This window comes from Ovis canadensis, chromosome 9, assembly GCF_042477335.2.
Source record: "Ovis canadensis isolate MfBH-ARS-UI-01 breed Bighorn chromosome 9, ARS-UI_OviCan_v2, whole genome shotgun sequence".
Classification (NCBI taxonomy): Eukaryota; Metazoa; Chordata; class Mammalia; order Artiodactyla; family Bovidae; genus Ovis; species Ovis canadensis.
In genome coordinates, this window is record NC_091253.1 from 96,623,517 (window position 1) to 96,651,068 (window position 27,552).

Sequence of the window (27,552 nt, forward strand, 5' to 3'; positions counted from 1 at the left end):
CCATTATTGAAAACAGTATGGAGTCCTCAAAAATTAAAAGTAGACTTACCACACGATCCAGTAATTCCATTGCTGGAAAGAAATGAATGAAGAAAAGAAATATACTAATTAGAAAAGATACCAGCACCCCAATGTTCATAGTGGCATTATTTACAATTGCCAAGATATGGATGCAATCTTAAGCATCCATCAACAGATGAATGAATAAAGAAAATGCGATTTATACATACACAATGGAATATCACTCAGCCATAAAAAAGATGAAATTGTGACATTTGCAACAAAATGGTCCAAAAGAGTATCGTGCTTAAGGAAATAAGTCAGAGAAAGGCAAACGCTATAGGTTATCGCATATATTTGGAACCTAAAATCTAAAATGTACCGTACTCTGTGCTCAGTCATGTCTGATTCTCTGCAACCCCATGGACTGACACCCACCAGGCTCCCCTGTCCATGGAATTTTCCAGGCAAGAATCCTAGAGTGGGTTGCCATTTCCCTCTCCAAAATCTAAAATAAATCTAAAACAGAAGCAGGCCCATGGATATAGAGACCAAACTAGTGGTCACCAGTGAGGCAAAAAAAGAAGGGAGTGGTGAGACAGGAATACAGGATTGAGACACAAACTGCTGTGTATAAAATAAGCGATGAGGATACACTGTAATGCACAGGAAAACACAGCCACTATTTTGTAGTAACTTTAAATGGAGTATAACCCATATAAACATTGAATCACTATGTTATACACCTGAAGCTAACATAATATTTTAAATCAACTATCCTTCACAATTTTTTAAAAAAGATAATAGAAAAGACTTCTGTTCAAGACGTCAGAATAGAAGTATGTGCGCTCATCTCCTCCTGCGAGACCACCATAATCACAACTAGCTATTGCACAACCACCAACAGAAGAACAACGGAACCCACCAGAGAAAGATACTCCAAAGTATCTTCTTTGTCTTTGGACAAAGAAGAAGCTGCAGGGAGATGGTAGGAGGGGCACAATCATGATAAAATCAAATCACAATCCCACTGGATGGGCAACCCAGAAACTGGAGAAAAATAATACCAAAGAAGTTCTCCCACTGTAGTGACGGTTCTAAACCCCATGTCAGGCTTCCAACCTGGGGGTCCAACAAAGGGACTGGGAATCCCCAGGGAATCTGACCTTGAAGGCCAGTGGGATCTGATGACAAGACTTCCACAGGACTGGGAGAAATGGAGCCTCCAGTCTTGAAGGTCACAAACAAAATCTTGTGTCAACCAAGACTCAGAGGAAAGCAGCAGTAACCCCCACACCCCCAACCACAGGAGACTGAAGCAAAACTACCCACTAGTGTCGGCGGGTCTCCTGTGTAGGTGTGGGCCAGCAGAAGCTCTCTACAGGAGGCGGGGGAGAGGCAGCGGCAGCCTCAGAAGGTCCCCCTTGACGTAAACCCTCTTGAAGCTCACCAGTAACCAGACCAAGAGCCCATAGACCCAAAAGTTCAGTTCAGACACTCAGTCGTGTCTGACTCTTTGCAACCCCATGAGTCGCAGCACGCCAGGCCTCCCTGTCCATCACCATCTCCCGGAGTTCACGCAAATTCATGTCCATCGAGTCGGTGATGCCATCCAGCCATCTCATCCTCTGTCGTCCCCTTCTCCTCCTGCCCCCAACCCCTCCCAGCACCAGAATCTTTTCCAATGAGTCAACTCTTCGCATGAGGTAGTCAAAGTACTGGAGTTTCAGCTTTAGCATCATTCCTTCCAAAGAAATTCCAGGGCTGATCTCCTTCAGAATGGACTGGTTGGATCTCCTGGCAGTCCAAGGGATTCTCAAGAGTCTTCTCCAACACCACAGTTCAAAAGCATCAATTCTTCGGCGCTCAGCCCTCTTCACAGTCCAACTCTCACATCCATACATGACCACTGGAAAAACCATAGCCTTGACTGGGCGGACCTTTGTTGGCAAAGTAATGTCTCTGCTTTTGAATATGCTATCTAGGTTGGTCTAACTTTTCTTCCAAGGAGTAAGCATCTTTTAATTTCATGGCTGCATTCACCATCTGCAGTGATTTTGGAGCCCAAAATAATAAAGTAGGACACTGTTTCCACTGATTCCCCATCTATTTCCCATGAAGTGATGGGACCAGATGCCATGATCTTCGTTTTCTGAATGTTGAGTTTTAAGCCAACTTTTTCACTGTCCTCTTTCACCTTCATCAAGAGGCTTTTTAGTTCCTCTTCACTTTCTGCCATAAGGGTGGTGTCATCTGCATATCTGAGGTTATTGATATTTCTCCCGGCAATCTTGATTCTAGCTTGTGTTTCTTCCAGCCCAGCGTTTCTCAGGATGTACTCTGCATAGAAGTTAAATAAGCAGGGTGACAGTATACAGCCTTGACATACTCCTTTTCCTATTTGGAACCAGTCTGTTGCTCCATGTCCAGTTCTAACTGTTGCTTCCTGACCTGCATATAGGTTTCTCAAGAGGAAGGTCAGGTGGTCTGGTGTTCCCATCTCTTTCAGAATTTTCCACAGCTTATTGTGATCCACACAGTCAAAGGCTTTGGCATAGGCAATAAAGCAGAAATAGATGTTTTTTCTGGAACTCTCTTGCTTTTTTGATGATGCAGCAGATGTTGGTAATTTGATCTCTGGTTCCTCTGCCTTTTCTAAAACCAGCTTGAACATCTGGAAGTTCATGGTTCATGTAGTGCTGAAGCCTGGCTTGGAGAATTTGAGCATTACTTTACTAGCATGTGAGATGAGTGCAAATGTGTGGTAGTTTGAGCATTATTTGGCATTGCCTTTCTTTGGGATTGGAATGAAAACTGACCTTTTCCAGTCCTGTGGCCACTGCTGAGTTTTCCAAATTTGCTGGCATGTTGAATGCAGCACTTTCACAGCATCATCTTTCAGGATTTGAAATAGTTCAACTGGAATGCCATCACCTCCACTAGCTTTGTTCATAGTGATGCTTTCCAAGGCCCACTTGACTTCACATCCCAGGATGTTTGGCTTTAGGTGAGTGATCACACCATCGTGATTATCTTGGTCTTGAAGATGGAGAAAAGGAAAGATATAAGCATCTGAATGCAGAGTTCCAAAGAATAGCATGATAAGAAAGCCTTCCTCAGCAATCAATGCAAAGAAATAGAGGAAAACAACAGAATGGGAAAGACTAGAGATCTCTTCAAGGGAACATTTCAGGCAAAGATGGGCTCAAAAAAGGACAGAAATGGTATGGACCTAACAGATACCATGGGAATACTTCATGCAAAGATGGGCTCAAAAAAGGACAGAAATGGTATGGACCTAACAGAAGCAGAAGATATTAAGAAGAGGTGGCAAGAATACACAGAAGAACTGTACAAAAAAGATCTTCAAGACCAAAAAAAGAGACCTTTAGGACAACATTAAACACATCAACATTTGCATTACAGGAGTCCCAGAAGACGAGAGAGAAAAAGGATCTAAGAAAATATTTGAAGAGCTAATAGCTGAAAACTTCTCTAACATGGGAAAAGAAACAGTCAACCAAGTCCAGGAAGCACAGAAAATCCCAGGCAGGATAAACCCCAGGAGAAACACACCAAGACACATAGTAATCAAACTGACAAAAATTAAAGACAGAGATAAAATGTTAAAAGCAACAAGGGGGAAATGACAAGTAACTTACAAGGGAACTCCCATTAGGCTATCAGCTGATTTCTTAACTAAACCTGTAAATCAGAAGAGAGTGGCATGATATATTTAAACTGATGAAAGGGAAGCAACTACAATCAGGAATACTCTACCAAGCAAAACTTTCCTTTGGGTTTGACGGAGAAATCAGAAGCTTTCCAGAAAAGCAAAAGTTAAGAGAACTCAGCATCACCAAACCAACTTTACAACAAATGCTAAAGGAACTTGTCTAGGCAGAAAACAAGAGAAAGAAAATATCTACTTATAGAAAATAAACCCAAAACAAGAAAACAGTAATAGGATCATATATATTGATAATTAACTTAAATGTAAATGGATTAAATGTGTCAACCAAAAGACACAGACTGGCTGAGCAGATGAAAACATGTGCATGTATGCACTTCCACTTACCACATCACTCGGCTTGATCCCCCAAATTGTATGTAATTATTTTATATTGTTAGGTTAATCATGTTCCCATTATGGCTTGCAACAGTAATTATCTTTCATTTTTCGTCTGGCTATTGATTGTGAAAACTGATCAACATCTTTTACTACTGTGACTCTGTAACCATTACTCACTTAGTACGGTGGTATCATGACTGGTCAACAGAAAATAGAAATCTGTATCACCAAAAGTAGCATTTAATAGAAAAACCTGTAATCATTTTTAAAAATCCAGATGCATATCAGTAGTACCTTGGAATTCTTTGAAAAATACAGATGTCCAGGTGTTACTTGTTTTTTATAGGTCAGAGTTTCAGATATGTTGCTAATGAGCAGCCATGTTTAAAAACAACTGGACTCTATGAGGATCTTTTACTTTCATCCGGCTTGATTCACATTTTCTATTTTACATTCGGTGCTCCCATTTCATTTAGTTGATGTTTTCCAGTTTCTCCACCTTCTCTTTTTTTTTCTAATGTTCTTTCTCAAGCCTTTAACAAGCATAGTAGAAAATCTTTTGTATACATATATATAAATAATATAGGGCTTCCCTGATAGCTCAGTTGGTAAAGAATCCACCTGCAATGCAGGAGACCCTGGTTCAATTCCTGGGTCGGGAAGATCCCCTGGAGAAGGGAAAGGCTACCCACTCCAGTATTCTGGCCTGGAGAACTCCACGGATTATATAGTCCATGGGGTAGCAGAGTCAGACACAACTGAGTGACTTTTCACTTTCACATATAAATACTATGGATAATATATATATTTGAAGATTTATCAATTTTTGCCTAACTAAAAAATTTATGACATTTTGATTTCACCTGATTGACTTAGTATGAATAGAACGCTAGATTTCTAACTTTAAAAATAGATATGCAACAAGCAACAAAGGTTTACTATGTAGCACAGGGAACAAAGTCAATATCTTATTATAACCTGTAATGGAAAATAATTTCTAAAATAATATATGTGTATATGTATAACTGAATCACACAAGAAAAGAATTCTACTTCTTGAAATTTAGTAATGTTTACCTTTTTGTCAGTTTTTCTAAATGTCTTATGGAAACCAAATAACAAATGAGTTACAAAATTTTAAATATAGCTCTGTAGGATATAAGATTAACATAAATATAAAACTATTATATTTAAATTATTAATGACATCATTCAAGACACATCTATTCTTATTTTTTCTGCAACTGAAAAAATATTCTTAGAAAAATATTAATATGTCTCACTATGATTATATATTTTTTCCTTTTCCCTTACATTTCTTCTCATCTTTGCTTTATGTATCTTTGTTTCTCTGTTGTTAGGTGTGTAATGGTTTATGATGTCTATCTCCTTTATGAATTGTACCTTTTATCACTAAAAATATCATCTTTGTTTATAAAAACAAAAGATGGAAGAAAAAAGATATTGTAAGTATTCTAAAATATTTCAAGGAAAACATGAGTATAATTAGAAATATAAAAGTAGAACCAAATAGAACTTCTAATGCTAAAAAACATCTGAAATGAAAAATCAAATAAATGGTCTTAGTTGCAGAAGAAAAGATCCACACTCTTGAAGACATCACAAATATCAAGCATGGAAAATAAAGGACAAAGAAGGGATAAAAATTGAGGGGGGAAAAAAGGCAGAATATCAATAAGCTGTGGAAGTATCTAGCATGTTAACATATATATAATTGAAGTCCCAGAATAAAGGAACAGAAAAATCATTTGGAGAAATAAAGACTGCAAATGTACTATATTTGATAAAAACTACAACCTCTAGAGACCAAACAGAGAAGGCAATGGCATCCCACTCCAGTACTCTTGCCTGGACAATCCCGTGGATGGAGGAGCCTGGTAGGCTGCAGTCCATGAAGTCGCTAAGAGTTGGACACGACTGAGCGACTTCACTTTCACTTTTCACTTTCATGTATTGGAGAAGGAAATGGCAACCCACTCCAGTGTTCTTGCCTGGAGAATCCCAGGGATGGGGGAGCCTGGTAGGCTGCTGTCTATGGTGTCACACAGAGTCAGACATGACTGAAGCAACTTAGCAGCAGCAGCAGCAGCTAGAGACCAGATAACCTACTCCTTTATTGTTACTTCTGTTATTACCTAGAAAGGGTCTATGATCCTTTGGATCATAGAAAAAGCCAGAAAATTCCAAAAAACATCTACTTCTGCTTCACTGACTATGCTAACACCTTTGACTGTGGATCATGACAAACTGGAAAATTCTGAAAGAGATAGGAATACCAGACCATCTTAACTGTCTCCTGAGAAACCTGTATGTGGGGCCAGAAGCAGCAGTTAGAACAAGACATGGAACAATGGACTGGCTTGAAATTGAGAAAGGAGTACATCAAGACCATATATTGTCACCCTGCTTATTTCACCTATATGCTGGGTTCATCATGCCAAATGCTGGGCTGTATACTCACAAGCTGGAATCAAGATTGCTGGGCCAAATAGCAACAACCTCAGATAAGCAGATGATACCACTTTAATGGTAGAAAGTGAAGAGGAACTAAAGTGTTTCTTCATGAAGGTGAAACAGGAGAGTGATAAAGCTGGCTTAAAAACTCAACTTTTAAAAAATGAAGACCATGGCATCTGGTCCCCTCACATCATGGCAAATAGATGGGGGAAAATTGGAAACAGTGAAAGATTTTATTTTCTTGAGCTTCAAAATCACCATGGACAGTGACTGCAGCAACAAAATTAAAAGATGCTTGCTGCTTGGAATAAAAGCTATTAAAAAACCTAGACAGCATATTAAAAAGCAGAGACACTACTTTGCCAACAAAGGTCCCTATTGTCAAAGCTATGGTTTTTCCAGGAGTCATGTACAAATATAAGAGTTGGACTATAAAGAAGGCTGAGAGCCACAGAACTGATGTTTTTGAACTGTGGTGTTGGAGAAGACTCTTGAGAGTCCCTTGGACTGCAAGGAGATCAAACCAATCAATCCTAAAGGAGATCAACCTTGAATATTCATTGGAAGGACTGATGCTGAAGCTGAAGCTCCAGTACTTTGGTCACCTAATGTGAAGAGTGACTCATTGGAAAAGACCCTGATGCAGAGAAAGATTGAGGGCAAAAGCAGAAGGGGGTGACAGAGGATGAGATGGTTGGATGGTATCACTGACTCAATGGACATGACTTTGAGCAAACTCCAGGAGATAGTGAAGGACAGGGAAGCCTGGCATTCTGCAGTTAATGGGGTTGCAAAGTGTCAGACACAATTCAGTGACTGAACGACAGCAGACTAGGAGGAGATATTCTAAATACACACTATATCTCACAAAGCACTCAGCTCAGAGTCTATGAAAAATCTCTACAAATCAACAATAAAAAGGTAGAACAAAATGGAACAACAGACTGGTTCCAAATAGGAAAAGGAGTACGTCAAGGCTGTATATTGTCACCCTGCTTATTTAACTTCTATGCAGAGTACATCATGAGAAACGCTGGGCTGGAACAAGCACAAGCTGGAATCAAGATTGCCAGGAGAAATACCAATAACCTCAGATATGCAGATAACACCACCCTTATGGCAGAAAGTGAAGAAGAACTAAAGAGCTTCTTGATGAAAGTGAAAGAGGAGAGTGAAAAAGTTGGCTTAAAGCTCAACATTCAGAAAACTAAGATCATGGCATCCAGTCCCATCTGTTCAGCTCAGTTCAGTTGCTCAGTCATGTCTGACTGACTCTTTGCAACCCCATGCAGCACTCCAGGCCTCCCTCTCCATCACCAACTCCCGGAGTTCACTCAGACTCACATCCATCGAGTCAGTGATGCCATCCAGCCATCTCGTCCTCTGTCGTACCCTTCTCCTCCTGCCCCCAATCCCTCCCAGCATCAGAGTCTTTTCCAATGAGTCAGCTCTTCGCATGAGGTGGTCAAAGTACTGGAGTTTCAGCTTCAGCATCATTCCTTCCAAAGAACACCCAGGGCTGATCTCCTTTAGGATAGACCGGTTGAATCTCCTTGCAGTCCAAGGGACTCTCAAGAGTCTTCTCCAACACCACGGTTCAAAAGCATCAATCCTTTGGCACTCAGCTTCCTTTATAGTTCAACTCTCACATACATACTTGACCACTGGAAAAACCATAGCCTTGACTAGACGGACCGGTCCCATCACTTCATGGCAAATAGATGGGGAAACAGTGTCAGACTTTATTATTTTGGGCTCCAAAATCACTGCAGATGGTGACTGCAGCCATGAAATTAAAAGATGCTTACTCCTTGGAAGGAAAGTTATGACCAACCTAGACAGCAGGATTGGGAACACGTGTACACCCATGGCGGATTCATGGTGATGTATGGCAAAACCAATACAGTATTGTAAAGTAAAATAGAGTTAAAAAAAAAAAAAGCAGACATTACTTTGCCAACAAAGGTCCATCTAGTCAAGGCTATGGTTCTTCCAGTAGTCAAGTATGGATGTGAGAGTTGGACTGTAAAGAAAGCTGAGTGCAGAAGAATTGATGCTTTTGAACTGTGGTGCTGGAGAAGACTCTTGAGAGTCCCTTGGACTACAAGGAGATCCAACCAATCCATCCTAAAGGAGATCAGTCCTGGATGTTCATCGGAAGGACTGAAGCTGAAGCTGAAACTCCAATACTTTGGCCACCTCATGCAAAGAGTTGACTCATTGGAAAAGACTCCAAAGCTGGGAAAGATTGAAGGCAGGAGGAGAATGGGGTGACAGAGGATGAGATGGTTGGATGGTATCATTGACTCGATGGACATGAGTTTGAGTGAACTCCAGGAGTTGGTGATGGACAGGGAGGCCTGGCGTGCTGCAGTCCATGGGGTCACAAAGAGTAGGACACGATTGAGCGACTGAACTGAACTGAACTGAAAACTGTCAGGTTACAGCATCTATAACTGACAGGAATTTTGGCAGAAAAAAACTGGCTCCATCTTTTAAGAAGCCTGAGCTAATATAATTTTAATGAAGTCCATAGAATTTTAATTTTAATCCAATGTGATGAGTAAAAATAGATCAAAGTCTATATTACAAAGAAGACAATAATGAGAAAAGGAAGGAGAGTCAGATAGAAATCAAGAATAACAAAGACGGGCAGGGGATGAAATAAAACAGACAAGACAGGGAAATACCAAGTGATGAGAGAGACCAAGATGAAGAAATAAACAGGGAAACAAAAGAGAAGAGTTGATAGAGAGTGAGAGTGAGACAGACATATGGAGAGCAACAGAGAAATGAGTAAGAGGTATGAAGAGAGAAAACCAGACACAGTGTGGATAATTCTCAAATACACTTGAAAAAGGATACAGTAAGAAGAGATACAGAAGAGATACAAGGATCCTGGGAGAGAGAAGAGAGAGAAGTCAGCCCACATGGAAAGAGTTGACTCATTGGAAAAGACTCCAAAGCTGGGAAAGATTGAAGGCAGGAGGAGAATGGGGTGACAGAGAATGAGATGGTTGGATGGCATCACTGACTCGATGGACATGAGTCTGAGTGAACTCCAGGAGCTGGGGATGGACAGGGAGGCAACTCTTCTCTGTCTCCCCACTCATTCATCCCTCTTAAAAACTTTTTTAAAAAAAGCAAATTCCCTATCTCAATCATATTCACTTTGCTATAACAGAAATTGAAACATAGGACTTCAACTTCAATAAGAGAATGGGGAAAAGATGGAAATTGTTAGCACATGTGTAGAAAAAAAGCTAATGCCCCTCTAGAATCCTTCTGTCTGTTCCTATATCCTTTCTCAAGCTGATTTGAGAATTATCCACACTGTACAGAAGAAGAAATTGAAGTTAATGAGACAAAAGCTTTGAACCAACGGAAGGAAACTGATCAGCTCCATGCCACTCCCCTCAAGCCCCAAAGGACATCCTTCAAGTAACACAAGGATAATTTCTCCTTGTTCTGGTTCAGAATACTCTATCACCTCTCTGAGAAAATACCTGCACCCTTCAAGTCCCAACCACAGCCTGATCAGGGACAGTGTCTTATTCACCTCTGTCATTTGGGCATGCAGCACAGGGTATGGTACACAAAAGTCATCAGTAAGCGTTAAGTGAATAACTGTACACTGATTCTAGACATACTGGTTTTTCCTGTAGTCATGTATGGATGTGAGAGGTGGACTATAAAGAAAGCTGAGCGCCAAAGAATTGATGCTTTTGAACTGTGGTGTTGGAGAAGGCTCCTGAGAGTCCCTTGGACTGCAAGGAGATCCAACCAGTTCATCCTAAAGGAAATCAGTCCTGAACGTTCATTGGAAGGACTGATGCTGAAGCTGAAATTCCAATACTCTGGCTACCTGAGGCGAAGAACTGACTCACTGGAAAAGACCCTGATGCTGGGAGGGATTGGAGGCAGGAGGAGAAGGGGATGACCGAGGATGAGATGACTGGATGGCATCACTGACTTGATGAACGTGAGGCTGAGAGTTGGTGATGAACAGGGAGGCCTGGCGTGCTGTGGTTCATGGGGTCGCAAAGAGTTGGACACGACTGAGCGACTGAACTGAATTGAACTGACTATACAAGTACAGACATTGCATCACTGAGTATCCCAGGGCTTAGCACAGAACCTGTACACAGTAGGGAGCCAATTAATATGTGAAGAATAAATACACATACCTTTCTGTGCTTTGATTAGTTCCTTCCCAATTGCTAGAGTCACAAAGGCTGTGCCGTTCAGAACTATGTCAGTTATTGTCTTCCAAGCATTAGGAGACAGTCTTTCGGAGGGAGAAATAAAATTCCCTGCTGCATTGTTTATCACAATCTAATAAGTGAATAAGGCAAGTTATAGAAACTTAGATGAGGAAGAATATTTTTCCTAAAAGGCTTTTATTTCTGAAACTTATCCAAATAATATAGTAAAACTAAAGTTCATAGTCTGTTATGAACCAATACCATGAGATTTGGTTCAGTTTTACCTTCTGTGAGCCTTCGAAAATTTCCTATTATTGTTTACCAAATTTTGGAATTCTAATCCCTGTCTCAAAATTAGGGTAGAGTCCATTACTAAAAATATACATATCAATTAAGCATGTCTAGGATGTGATTATTTATTTCAAGGAATCTCAATTAAAGTGCCTTTAATTTCTGGTATCATTTTGGCTTAATTTAGCTAATGAAATTCTTGGTTGATGACCTGCTTCTTCAATAACAATAAAAATTCCCTTAGTTCTACAGTAGATATTGATTTGTCCAAAAATATCTTTAACATAGAAAAGTGCTATCTTTGAGACTACTGGAGAAATGGCTTCTTTCCAATATGTGAACCAAACAAAAGCAAAACATCCATGTATATCTCAAGTCTTACAAGGAGAAATCTGGAGCTATTTTGTAGGTTTCCTTGTTTGTATTATTTTCCTCCATGGACAGAGATAATCCAAAATTATAAAGAAAAGCAAAGAGCATGAATCATTTAAACTAAATATTGTGCTCTTGGATAGCTTACTCTTATTTATTTATTCTTATTAAATAAAGTGAAATAAAGTTTGTTCTATATGATTATAAATGTATTTTTAAAGTATTCCTGAAAGGAAATAGTATAGCAGTCTACCTACTCTACTCCCTGGCAAAAAGAGCTGGCTTTTTGCTAGCAAAGGAAAACAGGGGCTTCTTAACACAGCACTTGCTCAGCATCAATATTTTATTTCATTAATACACCTTGGTAGGTGCTATCAACATCAAACACCTCATACTGTCGCCTCATCACCATCACACTTACATCAGGATGTCCAAAGACTTTGATCGTTTCTGACACAGCGTTTTGTACCATGTCAGGGTCCCTCACATCACACTGAATTGCATGGACCTGCAAAACAACAAAAAGAAAAAAAGAATTTTACATTTTTTCAGACTTCTTAATCCATAAGCATGAGTTACTTACTTAAGCATGTTATAATTCCTAAATCTGATTTAAATAACTTTTTAATGTACCTTATTTCCAGTTTGAGAAGATATCTGCTCTGCAGTTGCTTTCAAAACATCAATTTTTCTAGAAATAAACACATGGTACTTTGCATGAGTTCTGAAATAATTTCATGTTATAATTTTCTTTTTAATTTCATACATTAAAAAAGAATTTACAGCTTAAAAACATGTATTTTGAGGACAATAGAAAAGCTGAATCTATAAACAAGTTAGTTTGAGTGCATTTATTTTCCAGAAGTTAAATTTAAGCAATTTTCATATATCTGACATTAATTGATAGAATTACTTTTAAGCCAGTTAAATTTTAAATTATTTCCTTAATTATATTCTTTTCTATGTGTTTGCTTGCCCAGGCATGCTTTAGAAGGAAAATACATTCCTGGAATGATGTCAGCTTAGGTTAAACTATTTTTTAAAAATCTATGTTATATATAAAATCTGTGTTACCAGATTTTATACCAAATTGATGGGTTTGGACAATCTAGATGTATTCAGAATCTTACACTCTTCAGAAAAACACACACACACAAAAGCAATGTAAATCACCTAGCATTACAAAGAAAATAATATATTAACACACTTGAAAACATTTGCAACGTAAAAAAAATGTTCTGGCCAATTTGCATTAAAAGAAACATCTGAAAGAAAGTCCTTTGGGCCCTTATAAATTACATAGTGACTTATCATTCAGACTATTACTTATCCTATCTAAAAATTTTACAGTATTCCAAACTGAAAGAAGGGATAGATTTTTTGGCCAGTCTCTAAACCTCTAACTTGAATAGCTATAAGATACCAGGACTTGCCTAAGTAAATTCTTTCCACAAGGCCTCCCCCTTCCTATATTCATCACAATAGATGTTTTGAAATATTTGCCCATCTTATAGGAAATGGAAGCATTCTATCCATTATCCTGGTGCAAGGTTAACTATCTACTGAATCAGTAATTATAATCACTGATACTGAAAACAAAGGAGCCTCAATATAGTACTTTATTACTTCATACACAGAAAAAATTTTGTTACTGAATTTGTGTATGTTATTGAATTTAAGTATATTATCAGTTCCATCATCAATCATTACTTCTATCATCACAAATAATAACTGACTTTTTCCAAGGAAAAGTTATTATTATTATTTTTAAATAATCTAAAGACTATTTCATAGAGATTAAGATGCAAATCAAACAAATCTGGCAAAAAAGTGTTTTCAACGTTGTAGCACAGACTTATTCCATCAATAGACTCTTGCCAGGCAACGTACTAAGACTCACTTACCGGCTGGCTATCACACACTGTGCACCCAGGCTGGACAGATAAGTTGTCATTCCTTTTCCAAGGCCAGTGCCTCCCCCGGTAATAAATGCTACTTTTCCTTGAAAACTATTGGGTGGTAGCATCACTTTTGGAAAAGGTGGAAAGAATTTAGACTGCAAAGCTTCATTGTTTTGATATAATATTTTTGTTCCATAACTGAAAAACTAATAGAAGAAAAATGAATTGAAATATGCATACTTGTATCCCCATAAAAGATATGAGTTTTTAAACTTATTCTTTAATATTAGTCAAATTCTTGGATTCACACAAACACTGTAAACAGGTTAGCACTATATTTAATCAATTTTTATACTTTTTCTGTTGGAATGTTAAGTAACACAGTAGAATGGTTTAAAGCATGGGCTTTGGAGCTAAACTACACAGGAGAGAACTTTCTCCCTAGTCATATAATCTTCAGTAAGTTCTTTAATCTCTATTTGCCTCAATTTCTTCTGCAGTTGGAAATAATGACAGAACCTTCCTCACAGGTCATTATAAGGGTTTCATGAGACAATATAAACAATAAACTTAGAAAATTGGATAGCACATAGAAAACACTCTATAAATGCTGGCATTGTTAGTTTCTGTGTTTAGCTTAAATTTAACTTTAAAAAAGCTTAAAGCATGTTTGTCTTTTAACAAGAACAACTTGGAAGAAAATCACATTCCATCTTTTGACTCACTTAAGAACATTATAAAAGTCCTTTATAAGGTTTATCAAATCAAATGCCTCTTCTCATGTTGTCTTTGAATAATAAATTTAGAACGGGGGAAAAATAATTAAATGTTATAATTAAAATGGGGGAAACAATAAAACCATTTTCAACTAAAAAAGTATTTGGACTGCCTATCTTGTACTTTACTGCTTACCTTCATATTACTTATCTAAAACACTGCCATTCTCTCATTTTTAATTATGAAAACAAACTTTTAAGTGTTAAACACAGTAACAAATAAAGAGCTAACAATATTCATTAAGTGTTTACCACGTATCAGGATTAAAAACTAATTGTCACCACCCCATGAAATAGGTATTAATTTTACCCCATTGTACAGGAGGGGCCCAGAGGAGTTAAATATGTTGCCCAAGTTGCAAAACCAAGATCATAAAACCTTGCATGTTATCTCTCTATATTCACTGAGATCCTACTGAGTTTAATGATCATACTATTCGGGTATCTGATATTCCCCATCAGGTCATGGCTGTAAGATTAAAACTTCAGAATACATAATTTCCCACTAGAGCATTCTTATACAGTAAATGGGCTGTCATTATTTGCCTTAAGATATCTAGAAATTTACTGTAAGGAAATAGAAATGTAGTCAATAGCTTAGGATAAGGCTATTCACAAGTAGAAATTGAACAAGAAAATGCTTATAATATGATGTAAAAAAAAGAGAGAGAGAAAATACACAGGATGTCCTGAACTATAAATAAAAATACATGCTTAGAAAAATGACTAGAAGGAAATAACAGTAAGTAGTGGATTCGATATTTGCCAAGTGCCAGGTCTACTTAGGACTTTCTACAACCCTATAAGGTAAACTGTATTGTTCCAATAGAATGGGAAAGACTAGAGATCTCTTCAAGAAAATTGCAGATATCAAAGGTACATTTCATGGATGATCATGATAAAGGACAGAAACAGCAGGGACCTAACAGAAGCAGAAGAGATTAAGAAGTGTAAAGAATACAGAAAAAAGAATTATACTAAAAAGGTCTTAATGACCCAGATAACTATGATGGTGTGGTCATTCACCTAGAGCCATACCTCCTAGAATGTGAAGTCAAGTCGGCCTTATCCTAAAAGGTGATGCAGTTACAGTGCTGCATTCAGTATGTCAGCGAACTTGGAAAACTCAGCAGTAGCCACACAGCTGGAAAAGGTCAGTTCTCACTGCAATCCCAAAGAAGGGCAATGCCAAAGAATGTTCAAACTATTGTACAATTTCACATGTTAGTAAGGTTAAGGTCAAAATCCTTCAAGCTAGGCGTCAGCAGTACGTGAACCAAGAACTTCCAGATGTACAAGCTGGTTTAGAAAGGCAGAAGAACCAGAGATCAAATTGACAATATTTGCTGGATTATGGAGAAAGCAAGGGAATTCCAGAAAAACATCTACTTCTGCTTCATTGACTATGCCAAAGGACGGACTGGATCACAACAAACTGTAGAAAATTCTTAAAGAGATGGGAATACCAACTATCTTACCTAACCCATGAGAAAACTGTATGCGGGTCAAGAAGCTATAGTTAGAACTGGGCATGAAACAACTGACTGGTTCATGGAGTTCTCTGCTGGTTCAATGCAGAAAGGAGTATGACAAGGCTGTATATTGTCACTCTACTTATTTAAATCTATGCAGAGTACATCATGAGAAATGCCAGGCTGGATGAATCACAAGCTGCAATCAAGATCTCCAGGAGAAATAACAACAATCTGAGATATGCAGACCATAACACTCTAAAAAGAGGAACTAAAGAGCCTCTTGATAAGGGTGAGAGAGGAGAGTGAAAAAGCTGGCTTGAAACTCAACATTCAAAAAACTAAGATCATGGCATCCAGTCCCACCACTTCACAGCAAATACAAGGAGAAAAAGTGGACGCAATGACAGATTTTATTTTCTTGGGCTCCAAAATCACCAGAGATAGTGACTGCAGCCATGAAATGAAAAGACACTTGCTCCTTAGAATGGAAGTTATGCCAAACCTAGACAGTGTATTAAAAAGCAGAGACATTACTTTGCTGACAAAGGTTCATATAGTCAAAGCTACGGTTTTTCCAGTAGTCATGTATGAATGTGACAGTTGGACCATAAAGAAAGCTGAGAGTCAAAGAACTGATGTTTTTGAATTGTGGTCCTAGAGAAGGCTCTTGAGAATCTCTTGGACTGCAAGGAGATCAAATTCGTCAATCCTAAAGGAGATCAACCATGAATATTTGTTGGAAGGACTGATACTTAAGCTGAAGGTCCAATACTTTGGCCACCTGATGTACAGAGATTGGAAAAGATGTTGATCCTGGGAAGGACTGAAGGCAAAAGGAGATGTGGGCAACCGAGGATGAGATGGTTAGATAGCATCACCAACTCAATGGCCATGAATTTGAGCAAATTTCAAGGGATAATTGAGGACAGAGAAGCTTGGCATGCTGCAGTCCATGGGGTCACAAAGAGTTGGAGACCACTTAGGGGCCAAAAACAATAACAACACTGTTACTCCAATTTTATAGATGAGAAAACTGAAGGACACAGGTAGGTCAAGTAACTAACCTTTAGAGGCAAATAATGAAAGTCGTAAAGATTCAAATCTAAGATCTGACTTCATTCATTACCTTTCACAGTCATTATGTATGACTAGGTGAAGGGATAATAGAAGATTCTTTGTTCCTTTTGTTAGGTTGGTTGATTTTGAGTAATTTCAAATTTTATTCAATAAATATTAATATGATTTGATTTTTAAACCAGGGGGGAAAAGTTACTGAAGTATAAAATTTGAAAATGTGTATAAATGATAAAGAAAAATTTGCAGATCTGGCCATCTTCCAAGCTGGTCATTATATTCCCTTTAGTTTCATGTTGACAAAGCCTTGAAGGACTTCTTATCTCTCCTTGTTATTCTCTGGAACTCTGCATTCACTTCGATATATATTCCCCTTTCTCCTTTGCCTCTCGCTTCTCTTTTTTTCTCAGCTATTTGTTAAGGCCTCCTCAGACAACCACTTTGCCCTCTTGCATTTCTTTTTCTTGGGGATGGTTTTGGTCATCACCTCCTGTACAATGTTACAAACCTCTGTCCATAGTTCTTCAGCCACTCTGTCTACCAGATCTAGTCCCCTGAATCTATTCGTCACCTCCACTGTATAATCATAAGCAATTTGAATGTCCTAATGGCTTTCCCTACTTTCTTCAAATTGAGTCTGAATTTTACAATAAGGAGCTGATGATCTGAGCCACAGTCAGCTCCAGGTCTTGTTTTGCTGACTCTATAGAGCTTCTCCATTTTGGCTATAAAGAATATAATCAACCTGATTTCGGTATTGACCATCTGGTGATGTCTATGTGAAGAGTCTTCTCTTGTGTCGTTGGAAAAGCGTGTTTACTATGACAAGTGTGTTTTCTTGGCAAAACTCTGTTAGCCTATGCCCTGCTTCATTTTGTACTCCAAGGCCAAACTTGCCTGTTACTCCAGGTATCTCTTTACTTTTTTCTATCTTTTTCTACTTTTGTATCCCAGTCCCCTATGATGAAAAGGACTTTTTTTTTTTTTTTTTGGTGTTAGTTCTAGGAGATCTTGTAGGTCTTCAAAGAACCATTCAACTTCAGCTTCTTCAGCATTAGTGGTTGGGGCATAGACTTGGATTACTGTGATGTTGAATGGTTTGCCTTGGAAACAAACTGAGATCATTCTGTCATTTTTGAGATTGCATTCAAGTACTGCATTTTGAACTCTTTTGTTGACTATGATGGCTACTCCATTCCAAGATTCTTGCCCATAGTAGTAGATATAATGGTCACCTGAATTAAATTCTCCCATTCCTGTCCATTTTGTTCACTGATTCCTAAAATACTGATGTTCACTCTTGCCATCTCCTATTTGACCACATCCAGTTTACCTTGATTAGCATGCATGCACACAAAAGGTGGAGTAAGGTAACACCTGAGTCTGAGTTGACTCAACACTGCCCACAACAGGTCCAGAGGCCTTGCTACAAATATTGGATGACTTTCTGAGCAGGGAGATAGACTGAAGAAAACTGCGTGGAGAGGAAAATGGAGGAATCACAAGGATATTCTTCATACTGCCACTGTCTCTATATTTTTCTCTTTTTTCTCATATGTTCTTATGTTGTCCTTTCTTTACTATTCCCTTAACTTTCACTTTTCAACCTACTTTTTCCAGTTTTAAAACATCTTATTTTTTTAAAAATTCATTTCAGTTTTTCCCTGTTTTTAGGGTACTATGTAGTTATATTGCATTTTCCCCCATGCTTTCATTTTGCATTTTTGCTAGTCATGTTTTTACTATACATTTTCACTTAGGGGCTTGTTTATTGGCTTGATTGCTCTCTTCTGTTTTGACTCTAGTTTTTATCCTTTTCTCTGTTTTCTCTCTTCTTTTTATAAGTGTGTGTGAGTTTCTTTGGGTTTTATTGGCTACTGAGTGTTGCTTTCACCATTAGTCTTGGAATTTTGTCTTTGTCTGGAGAAGGAAATGACAGTGCACTCCAGTATTCTTGCCTGGAAAATCCCACGGACGGTGGAACCTGGTAGGCTGTAGTCCATGGGGTCACAAAGAGTCGGACACGACTGAGCAATTTCACTTTCACTTTTTCACTTTGTCTTTTGTGCTGCATGGCCTATGAAGTCTTGCTGCTACCGTTAGGGGTCAAGCCTGAGCCCCCTAGGTGGGAGACCCGAGTCTAGGACTTGGGACCACCAGAGAACTCCCAGCTTCATGGAACATTAATTGATGAGAGCTCTCCCAAAGGCCTCCCATCTCAACACTAAGACCAAGCCCACCGAAAAGCCAGCAAGTTCCAGTGTCATGCCAGCACTTTAGCAAAACAGGAACACAACTTTGTTCATTAGCAGAAAGGCTGCCCAAAGCCTCACCAAGGCACAGACACCCAAAAACACATGACTGGAAATGGCACTACCCTTCAGAGAGACAAGATCCAGCTCCATGCACCAGAACACAGACACACATTCCCCCAGCCAACAGACTTTCACAAGGCACTGGTCCAACTCCACCCATGAGGGGCAGACTTCACAATTGAGATGAACTATGACCTACCACCAGGCAGAAAGGAGACTCCAAACTCAGTAAGTTAAATAAAATGACAGAGAGACATGCAGCAGATTTAAGGGCCATGGTAAAAAAAAAAAAAAAAAAACCAGAAAAATGAGGCCAAATGAGGAGGAAATAAACAGCTTACCTGAAAAAGAATTCAGAGCAACGAAAGTAAAGATGATCCAAAATCTTGGAAATAAAATGAAAGCACAGATAAATAGACTGGAGGCATGGATCAAGCAGATACAACAAAAAGTTAACGAGGACCTAGAAAAATTAAAGAGTAGACAATCAGCAATGAACAACACAATAACTGAGATGAAAAATATACTAGCAGGAACCAACAGCGGAATAACAGTCAGAGGCAGAAGAACAGACAAGTGACCCAGAAAGCAGAATGGTAAAAATAGGTGAAGCGAAGCAGAATAAAGGGAAAAGAATAAAAAGAAACAAAGAAATCTCAGAGATATCTGGGACAACATTAAGTGGACCAACATTCGAGTTATAGGGGTCCCAGAAGAAGAAGAAGAAGAAGAAAGAAAAGAAAAGGCATGAAAAAAATATTTAGATTAGAGTTGAAAACTTCCCTAACATTGGAAAGGAACTAGCCTACCAAGACCAGGAAGCCCAGGCAGTCCATACAGGTTAAACCCAAGACACATATTAATCGAACTAACGAAAATTAAATACAAAGAACAAGTATTAAAAGCAGCAAGGGAGAAGCAACAAATAACTTACAAGGGGATCCTCCTAAGGCTAACAGTTGATTTTTCAACAGAAACTCCGCGGGCTAGAAGGGAATGGGAGGCTATACTTAAAGTGATAAAAGGGAAAAAACCCCACAACCAAGACTACTCTTTTTAGCAAAGATCTCATTCAGATTTGAAGGAGAAAGCAAAAGCTTTACAGCCAAGCCAAAGTTAAGAAAATACAGCACCACCAAACCAACATTAACAACAACTGCTCAAGGAACTTTTCTAGACAGGAAATACAAGAGAAAGAAAAAGTCTACAAAAACAAATAACACAATACAGTAAGTGGTAATAGGATCATGGACGTGCATGCCCAGTCACTTCAGTCATGTCTGACTCTTTGCAACCCTGTGGACTGTAGCCTGCCAGGCTTCTCTATCTGTGGGATTCTCCAGGCAAGAATACTGGAGTGGGTACCCCATGCCCTCCTACAGGGGATCCTCCTGACCCAGGGACCAAACCCATGTCTCCTGCATCTTTTGCTCTGCAGGCAGATTCTTTACTGCTCATTCACCAGGGGAGCACAGACATAACAATAATTATCTTAAATGTAAATGGACTAAATGCTCCAACCAAAAGACACAGACTGGCTAAATGGATACAAAAAGCAAGACCCCTATATATGCTATCTACAAGAGATCCACATTAGACCTAAGCACAAATACAGACTGAAAGCAAAGGGCTAGAAAAAGATATTTCATGCAAACAGAAATCAAAAGAAAGCAGGTGCAGCAACACTCATATCATAAAATAGATTCATGTTGATGTATGGCAGAAACCAACACAATACAGTAGAGCCATTATCCTGCAATTAAAAACAAATAATTCTTTAAATGTCAATTTGGTGAAGACCAAACAATCTTATTTTTCAAGAAACTTTGAAAAGTTCACACTTTTGCATTTCTAAAGGAATTCATATAGCGCATGAACAGAGTAAGCCTGCGATAACTACTTTGCAATTTATTTTATCCAGTTGCTAGAAGGCATAAGTTTGTGACATGCATGGATTCTTCTCAGTGCCCAGACCCTACTGTCACTTCCGCATAACTGACATGGTTCATAGTGTCTGGGAATATAAGGAGCAGACAGGACATTATTCCCTGCAGAATAAAAAGATCATCTCACCTGCTAATGCCAATAGTGTCAGTATACTACAAACTTTAACAAAATTGAAGAGCCCAAATTCTACCCATTCCATTCTTGCCACTGCTGCTGCTGCTAAGTCACTTCAGTCGTGCTCAACTCTGTGTGACCCCATAGACGGCAGCCTAGCAGGCTCCCCCATCCCTGGGATTCTCCAGGCAAGAACGCTGGAGTGGGTTGCCATTTCCTTCTCTAGTGCATGAAAGTGAAAAGTGAAAGTGAAGTCGCTCAGTCATGTCCGACTCTTTGTGACCCCATGGACTGCAGCCTACCAGGCTCCCCAGTCCATGGGATTTTCCAGGCAAGAGTACTGGAGTGGGGTGCCATCGCCTTCTCCGATTCTTGCCACAGGCTTTATTAAACTCAAACTCCACACCTGTGTGGTTTGCCTGAGCACCTCTACCTGCTCCTTCACTTAAACCAGGCACTGCACAGAGGACTCTGATATTCTAAGCTTCTGCAGAACACAGATCTCATTGCCACAGCAACATGAAGGTAAGGCTAAGCAAATATAAAAGAAAGTTAGCTGACTCCAAGCTTCTATGGCTAGGCTGAATTATGTGGTTGTTACCAGTAACGAAACAAAAATTACATTTTTGAGTGATGATACGTTTCATAGCAATGAACATCAGTCTTTGAAAAAATAGTTGCTCTGTGTTACAGGGTGTACTTGCTAATTTTTATTACAGTTCTTATCTGTATGCAATTAGATGTAGACTAAATAGATGCTTCACCAAAACTATGCAATCAAGGAAGATGAAATCAAAGAGATAAATTAATAGGCAATTTGAAATTTTCAAGTGGAGTTTTCACTCCTGCTTGCCTCTCATTCAAGTCATCTCCTCTTGGTCCCTATCACATTAGCCAAAACTAATATGACTAACTTTTGAACCAAGAAATAGAAACCCTGTGCTTGAGAGATTTTTTTTTGATTTGGGAATTTGCTTCTGTGAAAAAGTACTAGAGACAAATATGATATTATAATTAGGTATACTATTAACTCATTTTATTTTTAGCAAGTTTTTACCGAGCATACGCTATGCCCAAGACACTCTTCCAACCAATGGCAATATAGTGGTGAGCAAAACAGGTACGATATTCCACCCACAGAGAGATTATCTTTGGGATGAGGGCAGATGAATTAAGTGAAATATATAGTACAGTAAAAGCTAATGTGTTGCTGTGAGGGAAAATAAGGCATAGAATATGGGTAGAGTGTTGCTATTTTAAATAGAGTGGTCAGCAAAGGTCTCACTGAGGTGACATCTGAACAAAGACCCAAGGGGAGTGAGGGGATGAGTCATGTGGTTCTTTCAGGCAGAGGAAAAGCTAAAGGCAAAGCCCCTGAGAAGGAAGCCTACCGAGCACATGAAGAGTCAGAGGGCCAGCATGGCTGAAGAAGACGGAGGAAGCAGAAAGAAGGACGGAGGCGAAGTCAGTGAGGCATAGAGGCCGGGATCACAAAGGCTGAGTCAGCCATGACATGGACTGACATTCTTACTCAAGTTGTGTGGGAAACTCTCCAAAGTTTTGAGCACAGGACTGTCATGATCTGCCTTAGGTTTGTAGAGACTTGTTCTGGTTACTAAATTGAGAAGAAAAGGTAGCAGGCAAAATTGAAAGCAGGGAGAGTAGGTATAATGTTTTGTAGCAGGCCAGGCAAGAGATGATGATGACCTTGACTGAACGCCACCATAGAAGGAGTGTGAAGCTGGCAAATAAAATTACTTGCGGGTGAGAAGGCCCCAGAAAAAGAAGATGCAGTGAATTACTATTTCCTCTTGCCTTAAAGTCCAACCTCAGCACACCTTGACCTATATCACTAAAAGAAGACAAAGCGGTCTCTCTCTTTAATCAAGGCTATTTGGTGGACCGAAACTTTTCCACTTCTCTCACGTTCATCTCTGTATGAAGCTACTTTGTGCATTGCTTTTGTGTTTTAGAAAGAATAAGATTTAACGGTGGACTAGAAGGAAATGGAGATGAGTCAGACAAAAGTCATTAGTCTGGGTGAGAAATAATGAGGACAGCAGAAATCAAGGCAAGACAATACTTTCCACACGTTTAACACGCTGGTTAGCCTGAACTCAGAAGCCAGCCAACTGGAAATGGTAAGCAAGAAGGGGAGAGCTGAGGATGACAGAGTTTAAATAGTATAAATAGCAGTACCTAAATGACTCGGTTGATCTGAGAAGACTCAAGTTGGAGAATTGAAAATAATCAGTTCTGTATCAGAAATGTTTCACCTGGAATGCCTGTGGAATATTTAGCTGGAGATATCTAATCTGGAGTTAAAAATATAATTTTAAAGCATAAGTAAAATAAATCAGGGCTAAAGGTGAATGGCAACATCATTTCACAAATTGTGAAAGCCTACAGTTCTATCACAGCTTTCGATGCAAGATAGCATGGGAGTTTTCCCATTCTGGAAGGGATCACAGTACAGTTGTCCCCTTACTCTTAACTTACTTAACTTACCCAGGCATTTCTACTGTCAAAGTAAGTTATCATTTTAGGAAGAGAATATAGGACAGTTAAGTTTGCAATTATTTTCCACCTGGAATTTTCTTTACAAACTAAGGGCTGGGTTTCCCTGGTGGCTCAGTGGTAAAGAGTCTGCCTGCCAATGCAGGAGACACAGCTTCGATCCCTGGCCCAGGAAGAGCCCACATGCCAGGGAGCAGCTAAACCCATGTGCCACGACTATTGAGCCTGGGCTCTGGAGCCCAGGAGCCACGACTCCTGAGTCCATGTGCCGCAGCTACTGGCCGCCATGCACCCTAGAACTGGTCCTCTGTAACAAGAGAAGCCACTGCAAGGAGAAGCCTGAGCACCTTAACAAGGAGTAGCCCCTGCTCTCTGCAACTAGAGAAAGCCTGCATTCAGCAATGAAGATCCAGTGCAGCCATAAACAAATAAATACAACTAAAAGAAAAAAAACAAAACACTAAGGGTTGCCAAGCATTAATGAAATGCCTTCTAATATGGGCACCTAATATATTCCATCCCTGTCCAAATTGCCCGTATTCTACCTGCCTAGTCAGTATCTTTCCTCTCTGCCTACTGTCCGACTTCAAAGACTCCCATCTTCCACCATTCACAAATACTGCGGGTCTGAGCTACATCGTCTCTTACGTGGTCTCTGTCCTCCAGTCTCCCTTTATCCCAGCACATCTGCAATACTGCTCTCCAGAGTACTGCAAACCTGCCTGTAGCACTTCTCTCTTTGACCTCCTTCAGGGATTCCCTGCAGAAAGTTCAGATTCCTTAGCTTCACCCAGCACAGCAAGTCATCATGATCTGGCTCTTCTCCATCTATCCAGCCTAGATCCCTTTGCTTTCCCCTCCTTAAAATTTATACTCAGATAAACAAAATATTCAGGGTTCCCCAAATACCAACTGTGTCCACCTCCCTATCTTTATACAAATGGATCTCCACCAACACTCAACATGCACCATTCAAAGGCTAAGGTCTTCGGTAACACTCCCGACAGACTTATCGTTCTCCCCACCACCTCTACAACTTAGTCAAATCACCTGTATGCCAGTTTAAAAGTCCTAGAGGCCAGCCTTAGGGCAGAAAGTGAAGAAGAACTAAAGAGCCTCTTCATGAACGTGAAAGAGGAGAGTGAAAAAGTTGGCTTAAAGCTCAACATTCAGAAAAATAAGACCATGGCATCCGGTCCCATCAGTTCATGGGAAATAGATGGGGAAACAGTGGAAACAGTGGCAGACTTTACTTTTTTAGGCTCCAAAATCACTGCAGATGGTGATTGCAGCCATGAAATTAAAAGACGCTTCTCCTTGGAAGGAAAGTTATGATCAAACTAGACAGCATATTAAAAAGCAGAGATATTACTTTGCCAACAAAGGTCCGTCTAGTCAAGGCTATGGCTTTTCCAGTGGTCATATATGGATGTGGACTATAAAGAAAGCTGAGCGCCAAAGAATTGATGATGTTGAACTGGTGTTGGAGAAGACTCTTGAGAGTCCCTTGGACTGCAAGGAGATCCAACCAGTCCATCCTAAAAGAGATCAGTCCTGGGTGTTCATTGGAAGGACAGATGTTGAAGCTGAAACTCTAATATTCTGGCCACCTGATACAAAGCACTAACTCATTTGAAAAGACCCTGATGATGGGAAAGATTGAGGGTGGGAGGAGAAGGGGATGACAGAAGATAAGATGGTTGGATGGCATCACCAACTCAATGGACATGGGTTTGGCTGAACTCCAGGAGTTGGTGATGGACAGGGAGGCCTGGCGTGCTGTGGTTCATGGGGTCGTAAAGAGTCAAACACCACTGAGGAACTGAAATGAACTGAGAGGTCATTTAACATTTTCAAGATACATCATTTACCGCCTCTCTTCTCTCTGGCTCCCTCTTGTAAATCCTCTCAGAGAGGAACATTTTCCTTAGCTCAGAGGCCAACGATAGAAAGCAGGACTTCATCTCACACCACGCACCCAATCCACTGAGTTCATTTTAGTCCTAAATAGCTACAAAAACTGCCCTTAGCTCAGACCCCTGTCACTTTTACTTACACTCTCGGATCCCTATCTCAAGTCCCACCTGATGGCATTACTTTCCTGCTTCCACTTCTGATGGTGCCATTTGCCTCCTCAGCCTGGTCCCGTCTTCCTTTCTCACCTCCTACCATGGACCAAGCAGCAAGGACTCTCCATTTACCACTTGAATATCACCAGACTTCAAGCCTCTCACATACGGCCATTCCCCGCTTGAGGCCACCATGGTCTCTTATCCAGAGAGAGTCTTGCCCAAGTTGCCTCCATTCTCACCCTGCTCTCAGGCCTTCAGGACAAAGCTCTGACTCCTTCCTGGGGCTCACTGGCCTCCCCAGTCTGTCTCTCACAACCCACCTCCTTATTTGGGACCTATAACTCTAGTCTGGGCCTTCACTAAGGTCACTCTGCTGCCTAGAACTTTCTTACTGTTACTCTTCCCGCTGGCTAACTTCCATTGATCCTTCAGGTCCTAGTTTAAATGTAAAACCCCAAAACGATACTCCTTAAGATTGTACACTTCTCCCACTGTGAGTGGGAACATCTTCTTCCCCAGTCCTGATGCTTCACTTCCCCCCAGGAGGGAAGATGTCTTAGTTTAACTCCAGGCTTCTTTTGCCCCTTCAGTCACCCTGTCCCCCTACAAATCGTTTATCTGACCAGAAAATTTTGAGAGAATAATTGGGCATGAGTAGTCCTTCTTAAACCTTCTCCCTCTTGAAACCAGAATTGAAAGAGACAGGTTCAGAATTGACTTGACTCAGCACTCACGCGCGCCAGGTTGGTATTAATCTTTGAACAACAAACAGGTGAACGAATTTCTTCGTTTAAAAAAAGGACTCCAGCTAAGGCCAGCGTTTCCTCTAGGCCCCGCTCCCCACCCTTCCCTCTCCCCCTCGTCACCAGGCCGGCAGGTGTGTGCAGGGTTATTCTCTCTATTTACATACAACTTGGACTCTTTGCGACCTCATGGACTATACAGTCCATGGAATTCTCCAGGCCAGAATACTGGAGTGGGTAGCCTTTCCCTTCTCCAGGGGATCTTCCCAAGCTAGGGATCCAAACCAGGTCTCCCGCATTGCAGGCAGATTCTTCACCAGCTGATCCACAGGGAAGCCCGACTTTCACTGGAAACTCACAAGAATGTGCAACTTGTGAGAACCACGCAGGCGCTCAACGTGCCCCTCCACAGGGGCACAAAGATACCCCAGGGCTTCTCCCAAGGGCAGCTTGGACGTGACCGCCCCGCTTCATCCCAGTCCGGGGAAGCCGCAGCCCCCCCGCCCCGACCCGGCGTCTGCAGGACCCCCGCCCCTCGCTCCCCGCTCGGGGACCGGGGGGCCCACGGCGCTCCTCCCCGCGCCGGGGACGCCGGGTCTGCGCTCCGCGCGCCCCCTGGACGGGGCACTTGCAGGAGACACGCAGGGCCCCCAACACTTTCGGAGCTGCCTTACCCGCCGGGGACCGCGGCCCCAAGAAAAGAGAAGCGGACTTAGCACCGCCATGTCTGGCCTCCCCAGGTCTGGCCGGAAATGCGCGCGCGAAGGGAGGCGGGTCAGAGAGCCCCAAGTTGGCAGGACTGGACTGCCCCGGGAGCCGACCCGCCTAGGCGGCTGGGGCTCCCCGCCCCCCCGGGTCAGAGCCCAGGCCTCTCCTGTGCTTTTTCGTGCTCTAATTACCTTTGTTTTCCCCATTGTTGTTGTTATTTTCATACGGTCTTTAATGGAGGTTCATCTGTCCCTCTGAGTGCACGACTTACTGTGCCAGAAAAGTCTGGAGATTGCAGACATGCATGACATGGACACACGTGTAGTTTAGCTGCTGAGCCCTCTCTGCCTCTTCGGCATCCCCATGGACTGTGGTGGTAGGGTAAGGGAGTTAGAGAAGGCGAGGTTCGGAAAAAAGAACCAGACCGGCACTTTACAAGAACAGATCACCTTTAATGAGGCGAGAAGGGGCAACTTGGTTGCAATTTCAAAAAG

At 40.6% G+C, this 27,552-nt stretch overlaps 1 protein-coding gene and 1 long non-coding RNA gene across 2 annotated transcripts in view; both read right to left on the bottom strand.

Moving 5' to 3' along the window:
- Positions 1 to 27,202, bottom strand: part of DECR1 (2,4-dienoyl-CoA reductase 1) — a 40,786-nt gene extending 13,584 nt beyond the window's left edge. Inside the window, exons 1-5 of the mRNA XM_069600655.1 lie at positions 27,025 to 27,202; positions 13,321 to 13,523; positions 12,050 to 12,107; positions 11,838 to 11,924; positions 10,736 to 10,883 (exon numbers count right to left, since the gene is read on the bottom strand). Of these exons, the coding sequence (XP_069456756.1) occupies positions 10,736 to 10,883; positions 11,838 to 11,924; positions 12,050 to 12,107; positions 13,321 to 13,523; positions 27,025 to 27,075 (547 nt within the window). The 5' untranslated portion in view covers positions 27,076 to 27,202. The remainder of the gene's footprint in view (positions 1 to 10,735; positions 10,884 to 11,837; positions 11,925 to 12,049; positions 12,108 to 13,320; positions 13,524 to 27,024) is intronic.
- Positions 19,299 to 23,333, bottom strand: LOC138445992 (uncharacterized). The gene is made up of 3 exons (XR_011259078.1): positions 23,218 to 23,333; positions 19,892 to 19,943; positions 19,299 to 19,420 (listed from the first exon to the last, which is right to left on the bottom strand). It is a non-coding gene; the product is annotated as an uncharacterized lncRNA (long non-coding RNA).
- Positions 27,203 to 27,552: the final 350 nt, after the last annotated feature.